Source organism: Anguilla rostrata, chromosome 13 (assembly GCF_018555375.3).
Source record: "Anguilla rostrata isolate EN2019 chromosome 13, ASM1855537v3, whole genome shotgun sequence".
NCBI classification, from domain to species: domain Eukaryota; kingdom Metazoa; phylum Chordata; class Actinopteri; order Anguilliformes; family Anguillidae; genus Anguilla; species Anguilla rostrata.
The window spans coordinates 24813112-24825578 of record NC_057945.1 but is presented as its reverse complement, the minus strand read 5'-3'; the positions used below and the strand labels follow the sequence as shown (position 1 = coordinate 24825578).

Genomic DNA, 12467 nt, shown 5'->3' with positions numbered 1-12467 from the left:
TTCCAGATTCATATCTGACCTTAGGGTTGCAGCTGCTCGCAGCCTCCTTTTCAGCAGTGCTGGGTGAGACTTGGCATCCAGGCCTTTTGAACTTTTGATCTTCTCTTGTCGGCAACACCTCTTGCCTTTCTGTGGTGACCGCAAGCAGTCACAGAAATTGCCCTTGTGTTTATTTGTCTTTGGTCATCATGTGTAGAGCCATGACGACAGCAACCCATTAATATTTTTGGAATGGAACATAGAATGAAAATGTCTTTCAAGGAGGAACAGCTGAGTCAGTCGGGAGATGTTTCCTTTTTTCACAGTATTCATTTTCTTAGCAGAAGGCTTATCCAGAGAAGCTTATACACCCTTTTTGGGTTTTTTTCTGTATTTTGTCAATAAACTGCTGAATATTATGGTAGCTACTGGACTAAGTTCATTGCAAGGATAGGGCCCAACCAAAAATTCAAACCTACCCTACATGCCTAACTCCTGAACCACTATGTGTATTGCCACCAAAGGATCTATGCTACTAATCACAGGTTGTCTCTCTGAAGAGCACAGCTGTTTTCACTGTAGTAACAAGCCATTCCCATAACAAATGTGCACATTCTGCCTAGGCTGGGTGCTGAAGATGGATGTCTATAAAGGTACCTCTGCACAGAACAGACAGTGGACACAGCCAGACCACATTAGGGGATTCTGGGAGCATGTGGCTGTAACTGTTTCTTTAACCTGTCAGTCTTATCCATGGCAGCCCCTGCCCTCATCTCACCACAGGGAATTAGTGTGAGAACGCCACCCGAGACATTCACAGCAGAGTCTAAATTATCCACATTGTGACATATAGGTGTGTCAGATTCACTGTGGGCCTCAGTCTGACAGTTTCGGGTCATGTTGCTTGGGAGGATATTGAGGTGCAGATTATATCTTAGATTCACAAATTATTTTGCCTGTGATGGGTACAGCGCTGTGCTCCGTCTATAGCTATTTAGCTTTGACCAGGGTCTGCAGAAGATATGTATTGCAGAGAGCCAGACTGACTGATTGCTCAGTGCTACACAGCTTGAAAGGGCATGTTTTCGTTGGGCTGCTTCTGGAACCTGGTAATTGGGTGTAATGTCATTTGCATCCAATGGCCAAATACCTCATGACATTTCCATTAGAACCCGGGTTCACACGGGGTTAAACATGAGCACCCTGGCTTGAGCTGGAGGAGCTGATCACAGGTCAGTCACTCCCGGTGAAAAACAAGAAATTAAGTGACCAATCTTAAAGTGCACTTCACTCACAAGTCATAAGCACAGTTGACTCCTGAATAGATGCTATGCAAACAAGTGTGTAGAGCAGTGAGGCCAAAATTTCATGCCGCTGCTGTTCATTTTCAGTGGCAGCATGCGGTGGGGTGTTTATGAGTAGCATCATGTTTCAATGTCCGGTGGCTCCCAAGGCTAAGAGGTGGCTACTGCAGGGGACATGAAACTTTCAAAGCTCATGTCGCAGCTGGTTGGATGAATCATACAACACAGCCGCATAAAAGGGGTATAAAATTACCAACATTGCAGCTCTTTTTGTTTTCATCATTACTCTCTTATTCCCCGGAGCCATAAACCACACATGATGGCCCCATAGTTCTCTCCACAATGGACAGTTTGTAAAACCTAAAGCACAGATTCTTTTTTTTGCCACCCTCATGTTTGAGCGTGAGAGTATGTTACCTCATCCGTCGCTCTTGAACACTGTAATTAACTCTCCTGTCATATTAACTGTGGGAACTCAAGACTGTGGACCCTCCATCAGGGCTGTTTTCAGGCACCACAGTCCCATCTATGCACAGGATCTCCAGAGCATCAGCTGATCTGTATCCAAACAGGTTTGCTCCAAATCAAAAGATACCATTCATAATCTATCCTCTCTGCACAGTCATTGTTATCCAAGTTGGCTTACATTTTTTTACATTTTACAGTAGCTAGTATATTGATTACTGCTGAAGCAGTTTAGGTTCGGCAATTCAGAAGGAGTATTGCCCAAGGCTGGAACAGCAGTGTTACACCTATTGTGGGAACCAAACCCACAGTCTTAGGGTAACTGGTTCAGATCCTCAACCACTGCATTGCATAGCAGCTATTTAAATGTGGCCTGTTTCACATCAGGGTTTCAGCAAAGCTCACCTGGCAAGAGATGAGCTTCAAGCCCAGGGGCCTTTTTAGATCTTACTTGGATAGGATATTGCAGTGTTTGGTAATATTACCTGGCAACAGTGAAAGATCATTTCACCATCCAACAGACCGACAATACACAGAGTTGATGTTATACAGGTGGTTGTCATCTATCATGCAATAACCTGAAAGAAAACATAGCAGACTCAGGACTGCCAGGGCTGAAATCCTTCTCCTCCTGCCCCACCCTGTCTCTCCTCTGTAGTGTCAAGCCTTCAACTAACCTCAAAATTCAAAATACCTAGCCCCGCTCCAACCCTTACCCAATCTCCCATCCCTCTAACTCCCCCTCCTTATTCTCCCCCCATCCCATCAGTCTATTAAAGGACTGCCGTGAGCCTTCATGCTGATACATGCTCTCCTCTGTGCTCGACAGTGGCCAGCCTTTTAATTTAGCTGATTTGGAAAGAAGAAGAGTTAAAGCACACGTAATGCAAATTACAGAGGTATGGGCCAGCATTTATTTTTATTTTTGTTGGTTTTGTTGTCTCATGTTGAACATTGCCTGAAAGGTTTTCCATCATCCAGTAATGTTCTTTAATTCTGGATTTGGTGTAAAAGGAGATGTGGGTAGGATTGTGTACTGTAAGGTGATTGGAGATGCCATAATCTTTCCAAAGCTCAATTTCTGGAAGTTCCCACGTTCTTAAACAAACCACACAACACAAGTGCGACTTAATGCATTCACTGTGTGTTTATTTGGTTGAAAAAAGGTTCACTTTTTCAGATTTGGTATTACGCCAGCTCAGTGGCTTGAGCCGGAATGAAGTTTTATCCAGTTCAATATCCATTGCACGCTGCTGAAGTTTGCTCATACTGCACAATGATATTTGAGGGAGTTCTCCCCTGGCCTTCCGGGAATTTTTCTGACTGAGTAATGAAAGATATGCTATACATGGGTCCCTGAGGCTATCTGTAGGTTTGTTTAGAAGCCAAATCTTGTCTCAGCATTGGAAGGAAGGAGGGGCCAATTCAAAAAGAGGGACCTGTCTAAAATCAGCAGCTCCAGTGATCCATTTGTGGTTTCTGGCAGGGACTGCAGCCATTCCGGCATGACACAATGAGCACGGTCCAGAGGGCTTAAAGCCCCTGCATACGGGAGACCGCTTTCCTGGCTTTCAGGAAACAGTGTTTTTAACTGAGCCGGGGCTGAGCCCAGCGGAGGCTGGGCTGTCTCCCCACCGGATATTGAACCATTATGTGTGTGTGCCCTGGCGGTACTAAAACTGCTTGTGTTCTGGACGCTAATCAATGGTCAGCTGATATGACTGGGAACAGTGGATTACAACGCTGTGGTCAGTGGTTCCTTTTAACAGAAATGTGCATTTGATTCATTCCAGATATTGTTATTAGGTAATAGCTCTGGATAGTCCATGGGCACAGTGGGATGGTTCTGTCACCCATTGTGTCGATGACTAGGTTGAAGGATGAACATATGTCTTTAAAAGAACATTTTCCAAAGTGAGGAAATGAGAGACAGCAGACAGGGTATTCTCCACACTGCCAAGCAGTGGCAGCAGCCAGGGGTTAGGCGAGATTTGGGTAAGAATTTGGTGAGGAGGCTCCTGGCCCTGCTTAGAGGGTATCAGCTGAGAGGTTGGGGCTGAGTAGGGGTGTAGGGAGAAGAGGAGGTGTTGGAGGAAGCCAGGAACATGAGCCTTCTGGGGGATGGCAGGGATTAAAGTACCCAGTGAAGACAGCTCCTCTTCCTGCTGCCAATGTCAATGGGTGCACCTGTGCCCTTGCTCGGGTTTCGTGCTACATTGGTGTGACCTGGAAAAGCAGGGGTTGAAAGGGGTGCCAATCTGTGATTCAGGTGATATCAGCCCATTGGGTGGGGGGGGGGGTCGGGGAGTGGGGAGTGCATCCTTTGCTATCATAGAGATGCATAGTCCATGCCCACCACAGGACCCAAAACGTTCTATATTGAGATGGTCTGCAAGACTACAACACTGCCCCCTGTAGGGCAAGGCATCTGGACTCAGCTGTTTGTGCCCATCAGCCAGAGACACCGTGTCACCGTGAGCATGGCTGTCCCTGTTGAGCTACTGCAGCCACACCTTACCGAAAATGTCAGTCCCGAACACAGTACAAAGCAGTAGCTTGCACAGCAGTATGCCATTAGTGCCCATTCGAATGCTTGTAACGGCATAGTTTTACCTGAGTGAGCCAGCCAGTAGCAATGGCTTATTGTCTGTGTGTTTTTGCAAGAGGGAACAGCGGGGTTGGTGCTAGTCAAAGCTAAAAGAGATTTTCCAAGCTCATCGGAGTGGAAAGCTAACTGCATGGCCCGTTTGGGGTGTCCATCTCCAGGAATTACCTTCCCATCCTGCACTGCTGCCCACCTTGAGAGGGATGTGGTATCAGGTTCCCCTACCCAGTAACACACAGTCTCACTTTCCCTCTCTAATGGGCCATTTCCAGTCCCTGGGGGGGGGGCAGGGCCACCCCGGGAACAAAGCTCTGCAGTGTGTCCAGCCCTCCAGACCCCCCAGCCAGAGACAGCCTAATTTAGCACACTGCGCTCGTGCGCTTTAATGATTTAGCGGGCCCTAATGGGAGTTATTTGCGCTTTTTCCGATGTGGGATTCCAAAGCCCCAGGATAAGTAGATGCGGTGAAAACACTGTCCTGCTTGAGGATGAGAGGCAGACACAGTGTTTTGAGCTGCACCATCAGGCCTCCAAAGGCTTTTCTTCTGAAAGAAAGCTTTCATACATGTTAAAGATGGGGGTCCCTTACTTTGAACATCCTGACTGCCTGGACAACAGAAGGAGTGTGTGTCTGTGTGTGTGCATGTGTGCATCCATGCGTCCCTGAGTGCGTGAGTGTGTGTGTATGTCTGTGCGTGTGACTGGCATGGTGTCTGTTGAGCCCATGCTCATTCCTTAGCTAGGTCCTAACAGCTTGCCGACCTGCCAGCATGGCAAAGCATAGTACCAGCCAGTGCCGCAGTACCCTCCTGCTTTTATCACAGGGTTTACACCAATATTTCGCCAATTCAGGTCCAAACTGTGATGTGTTCTGGTGGCTGGTGGACCAATGTATGAGCAGGGTGGTCAAGAAGATAATTGCATTGCTTCTATTACAAGGGCTGGATCAACATTCGATGTTGACATATTCCATCAGTACCTCATCTTATGGGATGGAAGAGGATAATGCACAGTAGCTGGGACACATTAAGCTCCAGGGTTTGTTCGTTCTTTCTTTCTTCTTATTTTTTTCTTTCTTTGCTTTTTCATAGACCACAAACCAGGAAGTTCCATTACTGTAATATAACAAGCCCTTGTGGCATTTTGTGTAAAATATCTTCCCTTTTAAAACCCAAGATTTCTGAGTGAGTTTCCACAATAGCCACAATGGATGTGTGGTCTACAAGCGTCAGCATGCTTCGAGGAGGCTGTTCTGACCCACTGGTCAATTCTTATAACATAGCAGTCAGAACAGGATTAATTTCTGCTTGGCTTGTCGATGCAGACTTTGGAGAGGAGGGATGAGGGCTTTCCAGATATAGTTTCATATTGTTTTAAACCCCCAGAAATGCAGAAAAAAATTGTTGCATTGTACCATGATGGAAATATGTACTTTAATACATGTATTGTTGTTGACATATAGCTGAATATATCATAGGATTTTATTTGAATACTGAAATATTGGAAATTGAATGAAAATATGGATGTGCATTGTACTTGAGGACACTTCAGGGTATTTGCGGGGATGGGTTTGGTTTTTATGTGAAGAAACTGAAAAATTACAATAACAAGTGTGCGCCTGATGTCCAGACACTGTATTCTGTAGTTTGTATCCAAAAGACTACTGTGTTTGTGTGTGTACATATGTGTATCTTTCACAGAAGTGAGTGGATTGGGGGGAGCTTGTGTGATGGAGGGCAGCACATCAGTCTTTCTGGCATATCGTCTGCTGGAGGCAGAGCATGCTGCTAGGTGTCAATCAACAGTGTGACCTGTTAATAGATTCTGTAAATGGCAGGCACTCTTATTCAATTATTATTTATAAATATAGAAACATTAGTGCTATTAACCACGCGTTAATGATGTAAACTACAACTCCACTGAAAAGTGACTCATATACTATACCCTCATGAATATACTGTATTGCTCAAGTATTGCTCAAAATAAAATATCATTTCAGAATGATGAATATGTGATATTTACTGGCTATGAATGGGCATTTGGACTTATGTTTGGTTGTTGGAACATATGTTCACAGTGGTAGAATATGGGTTTGAGTGTGGTCATGCATACGCTAGCCATGTGTCATCAGTGGCATGACTCAGGGCCAGAATCATGCTTGTGGTTTAAGAGGTGGTCTACCATCAACCAACAAGTTCACCATAAACTAGACAGCTGTGCTAATGGGAAGTTGAAGATGTTGAAATATTTCATTGGGAAGCCAGATCGAGGGAACGGCAGATTCAGTTTTGACTTTGTTCTTTGGAAGAAGAGCTATGGGGAGATTAAGATGGCTGCAAATCCGTGAATAGAACGCATAGCTGGGTGACGTGATGATTGATGCTGAGAGCGCACCCCAGCACGTGCCCACTCTCTCGTCCCAGCGGCAGCGCTACAAGAACTTGTTTGGTGTTTTGGGGTTTATGAGACAAGCTCCTGTCTATACACCAGCGCTGAGCTGATGAGACAGTCTCAACAAACCATCCGTCAAACCTGTCTGAGAGGATGCTTGGGGGTGGGGCGGTGGGGGTGGTGGGAGGAGGGTGCAGGGGTCAGGTTACTGTTGACAGGGCTGCGGCGGGCAACTCTTAACTGCCGTGCAACCACGGCAACACACAGGCTCGCAGATGATGAGAGGATACACCTAAATCCGTGATCAGGGTGTCTCCTCTTCTAAGATGAAAGTGAAACCCAATGAGAATCCTCATCTGAAAGGCCTTCACAGGAACCAGGGCCCTGATTTGTGGCCTTGTATTGCAATCAGCAAATAGTACTCACGGTTTTGGGTGTTTACACACAAATAATAAACCAAAAGTATCAATTAAATATTGTACTTAGTGTGTTCTGTTGGAACATGCAACAGACTGTAAATTATCCAAATTACTTCATGTGGGACAAAAACAAAACAAAACAAAAAAAAACATCCAGATATATCCTTTAATAACATGGTGTGGGGGTTGAAATTGAATGAAAAATAAAAGATTTGTCAACAAGATGGAACAGATATTGTTATTTGTGATTAGCTAAGCATGCATGTGTGGGTGTGTGTGTGTGTGTGTGTGTATGTGCGTGCTCATGCTTGCTTGGTGCCCAGTGAAGTTGCATTGAGATGAAATGAGGTTAGAGTTATGCAAGAGATGGCAGGTAGCTTGCTTTCTGTCATGCACCCAACCCTACTCTGGGGTTTGTGTAGTTTGTAAAATGAGAACCATCCCTGTTTTCATAGCTTTCACAAAGGTAATATTACAAGAGGGCTGGATGCCTTGTTTCTTATTCGACCTGACATACAAAAAAAAAAACATTTCTGTGGATTTAAAAGAACTTGAATTTTGAATAGAGTTAGTCTGAAATTACCCTCTCTGGCCTGTAAAGTGCATTTTGTCCACTTGTGTTTGTGTGTGTGTGTGTGTGTGTGTGTGCACGTGCGCATGCATGCATCCTTGTGTTATAATCCTTCTTTTCTGATGTCTCTCCTCTGTTTTCTCCAGAGCTAAGGTCCACTGGCACAGCCCATCATTTCTCCTTCCTGCTCAACTCCACTGACTATCGCATCCTGCGCATGGATGAGGACCATGACCGCATGTACGTGGGCAGCAAGGACTACATCCTCTCCCTGGATCTGCACGACATCAACAAGGAGCCACTGATTGTAAGAGATGACACCTTCACATCTCTCTCCCCTCTCCTCTGACACGGCTGCCCTATGGCATAATACTAGGTACAGAGCTTGGTTTAATACCAAGCCCGCATACTTTGCGTGTGAGGCCATTCAATTGGTCTAGCCAAACGGCTGACTTGAGGCCCATTTGCAAATACTTCTGATAATTCTGATACATACAATTGAAATTGCTCATGAAGGGCTAATTGTACAGTAAACTTCTGCTGTATCGTTTTTCAGGATTACAGCCTTTTCAGGCATTTAGGCTTCACAGTAAGAGCCCTGTCTCTCCTCTCTGATCGGCCAGCCCTTCGTTTGTATTGGAGCGCGTTCACAGTCCTTGTTTTTGCAGGGCGTGCAGCTAAGCGCTGTTATAACACCCTGGAGTGCTCCTTCAGGACTAATTACGGCCTGTGTGGACCTCGCCACCACCCCCGATAGCTGGGCCAGGGTCTATAAATCAAACTGATGTGGAATGGAGTGTGCGATGAGCTGTGTTGTTGCTACAGATAACCTCTTCTGCCCGTTCAGATCCACTGGCCGGTTCCCCCGCAACGGAAAACCGAGTGCATCTTATCTGGGAAAGATACCAATGTAAGTATTTGTGTTGATTCTGTTTACTGACGCTTACAACCTTATCCTTAATGACTCATGGGTCTTCATATCAGCCAATGGGCAATGATGTGACTCTTTATGATTTGACTGAATAATAGCTCTGTGTACGTAATGCATTTAGCAATCACAATTGACATGGTAATATATCTTTATACAGTACATGTGGGTGTCTGTGACATGTGTGCATATAGGGCTTCAACAAAGCCTTTTGAGACTGGGAGTGCACTTGCATAGCTTGGCTACATCTGTAAGGTGTCACATGTTGCGAGTCTGAATAATAAACAGTTTGGAAGTGTTGGCTGACCTGTTGCAACGACAAACCCAACAGTGGAGAATGTCTTTGAAAAACAAGGGATGGCTGTCTGGTTCAGTAGTGCCTGTAGTCTGGCCAAGTTTATGCCAGAATAGACATGCCTAGCTGAGCTTAGAGAAGATCAGCCCAAACTATCCCAGCTCAGACCACACTTTCAAAACATTGAGCAGGTCAGACCAAACTAGCGCAGCTTAGCTTAGACTAGCCCAGCCCAGTGCTGCTCAGGCCAGCCCAAGACAGTACAGATGGGACTCCCTCTCCCTCTTCACACCCTTTCATTTGGACTTCACTCTGCTGTCTGCTCAGACATAGATGGATACATAGCTGGAGCAGAAAACAATGTTAGAGGTGTTAGTGAAATGTCACTCTGTAAACCCAATTTTCCGTCGGAGCCTGTGGTTGAGGCGTTGCTTTCGGTTTGCACAATATCAAACTGCAGAGGAGGAAACTGGAGGGGGCTTATAGTGAGCACTCCAGGGACCATTCCCTGCAGCACAATGGTCTGTAACAGTGCACCTCATGGGCAGACGTACCCCCTCTTTCCCACTCTCCTTCCATCTGAGACACAGACACATAATAACGTTTGTGCTTTGGGGACCTAAAAAAAGACTTTATGACTGGTGGGTATCAGGTAGATGAAGGCAAGAAACTGGACACTCAACACTCCAAAACCTCTGGGTTGAAAACCATTCCAAAAAAACGGAATAGATCTTTTCTCTTTGATGTGAGAAAAAATGTAGAGCCTCTTCTCAGTATCTTCTTTTGATTAACTCCTTGTGTTCATGTGTGGGGAGTCTTTGGTGAAGGTGCAGGTGGGAGAACAGTGTGTTTGGCTGAATCCCTGGGGGAGAGAGCTGATGTGGAATAGAACCCCAGTTACCTGTTATTTGCAAATAGTGGGTTCATTTAATCGCCACGAGCTCTGGCACTCAAATCAGTGTGTGTTTTGTTTTAAGATTGAGCCACACTGTTGCCAATCATTATTTTTTGTTAGGGATTCCGTATTGGGGGGAGGGGTTGTATTCCAGTAAAAATGCTTAATTGGCAGGTTTAAGACGTGTAATGCAATGGCTAGTGCTTCTCTACCCCATCATTCAGGTGGTCTGGAAAACCTGGGTTAATTCATATGGAGTTGTGGTAACCATGGGAACCAAAGGAACATTGTGTAATTATGAATGTCTGACAAATTATCAATTCATGGAGTGTAAAGAGTCTCTCTGTAACATCTATGGAGTAAGAAGGTGAAGACAAATCAACACAATGGGATGCCTGAGTGGAGTCCTGCAGAAGGACCCAGTCACAACTAATCAATCTGCTGAATGATCTCATACAATTGCACATCTGCTTCTTACACGAGCACACTGCAGAAAAGGCTTTTTATACATGTTTTATTTAACTGTTTTTACTTAAAGAAAATACCTAAATATTCTTTCATTGAAGATCTGAGAAAGTCAACTTTTTAGAGGAACTTGAGGGCATATAACAACCTCTTCTCTCAGAACATCTTGCACCAGTTATCTGTGCAGTGGCACAGATGTGTTAAGCCCTCCTGCTCTGACCACAAAGAGGGTGGTATGGAGAGAGACAAAAACACAAGGAAGAAATTCCAAGACTGACGCCAGTCAAGTTTACACAGAGAGTCACCAAGGAAGGCGCCAGTGTCTTGGTACTGTTGGGTCTCTGGGCTTTTGTTTTGTTTTTTGTTTTTTATCATTTGCACCTGAAGGACTGATGTTAACCCCATCCTGGGCCCTGTGAGAGCTTGCTGAGGAGAAATATGTAGCCTCAGGATGCTCTATAATATACAGATTCAGCATGTGCAGTAAATGGGAGTTGGCGGGTGCCAGGGTTCAATGGACCAAATTTTCTATTTGACCTCCATCCAACTTATCAGAAGGCTTCATGAAAGCCTTAAGTGCTTCAAGATGTTATTGGAGTAGCAGTGTGGTGTGATGTGGTGATTGAGAATGTCATGTTTTCCCAATGGATCCACCATGTGAAAAATTATTATGGATAATTTATGAAATAGTAACATGCAGAAAAATTGATGTATTTTCAGTAAACGCCCATTGTGACTAGATCTGATGGATAAACTGATTATAAGTGCCATTGGAGAAGTTTCCTACCGTGAGAACAATTGATTATTTATATCAGATCTAAATGTAACATGTTGCTGTACATTTGCAAGATGATTGGAATTCGACCAATCAGTCATTAGGCCCAATTGATTTTCCCTCATACAGAACATTGGTCCTGTTGGTTTCTGTTTTGCTTGGGGGGGTGGGTGTGGTGACTTGGGAGGTAAAGTCCCTTCCTGCCTTTTTGATAAGCTGGCCACTGTACTTACTGTATAGGCAAACCCAGTGCAGGAGAGTTTTTAGTATGCTCTCTTGTTTTTGTATGCTTTTTAATGAATTATTTAATATTTAAATATCAGCCTTCATATTTTCTTAAAGGAATGAATTGATGAAGTATTAATGTTTCTTATATTTTTAGCTGTAAGTTATCTTGCCCAGTCTACATAATTTTGTTTTGTTGGTTTAGTATAATGGTTGGGGAATTGGGCTTTTATCTGAAAAGTTTCTGTTTGATTCTCAGTGGGGGCTCTGTTGTTGTACCTTTGAGCAAGATATTTAGCCTGAATTGCTTCAGTAAATATACAGCTATAAATGGATACTGTATAAAAAGGTAAGCTCTGAGCAAGGACATGGGCTAAATATAAAAGGTATAGCCTTCCGTTGAAAATATTAATTGACTGTCTCAAATGTTTGGCTTTTGTCACATACAGTCGGAGGTCATCTTCAGTAGATTGCTAATCTTCAAATGTTATTGATGATGAATCCCTTCCTTGGGCCTGTCTTTAGGGGGAATGTGGAAACTTCATCCGCTTGATCGAACCATGGAACCGGACTCACCTGTATGTCTGCGGTACTGGAGCCTACAATCCCGTGTGCACCTACGTCAATCGAGGACGCAAGCCTCAGGTAAAGCTGGCCACTGAGTCTGGCTTCTGCCGGATGACTTGACTCACAGATTCCATGCCAGATTCTGTGTTTTCCATTATGGTTTACACACTCTTGCATAATGCCTCCACTTTTGCCACAGAACTTTCTCCAGACTTCAAAATTGACCCGTGTGAATTAATTTCTGCCTTTAGTTTACGATGGTAGACATGTTGAATTAGTTGTTCTTCATTTGTTTTGAATGTTAGGGATTTTAGACTGATTGAACACTAATGAACTGAAAAGGCCTGTAAATCGAAGTATATCTCATTCATTTGTAAATGTCAGTATAGACAATGCGAGTATCTCTCTAATAGACAATCACTGAGTTAGAATCGAGCATTCATGTGTGTTAGCTAGAAAGATGCACAGAAATGCTGGATGCAGTATTGTCCCTGAGACGGACAGCATGAGAGTGACCCCTGCTGGTAAGGAGGTCCACTGCAGCCAGGCTCTGAGTTCTGGTAGTAAAAAGACTGTGTGTAGT

General features: G+C 44.4%; 1 protein-coding gene across 2 annotated transcripts in view; it reads left to right on the top strand.

Moving 5' to 3' along the window:
- The window catches only part of sema3fb (sema domain, immunoglobulin domain (Ig), short basic domain, secreted, (semaphorin) 3Fb), a 77854-nt gene that overhangs the window by 41421 nt on the left and 23966 nt on the right, over positions 1-12467 (top strand). For both annotated transcript variants that reach the window (XM_064306303.1, XM_064306302.1), the window contains exons 3-5: positions 7881-8041; positions 8582-8644; positions 11843-11962. In XM_064306303.1, coding sequence (XP_064162373.1) covers positions 7881-8041; positions 8582-8644; positions 11843-11962 — 344 coding nt within the window. The remainder of the gene's footprint in view (positions 1-7880; positions 8042-8581; positions 8645-11842; positions 11963-12467) is intronic.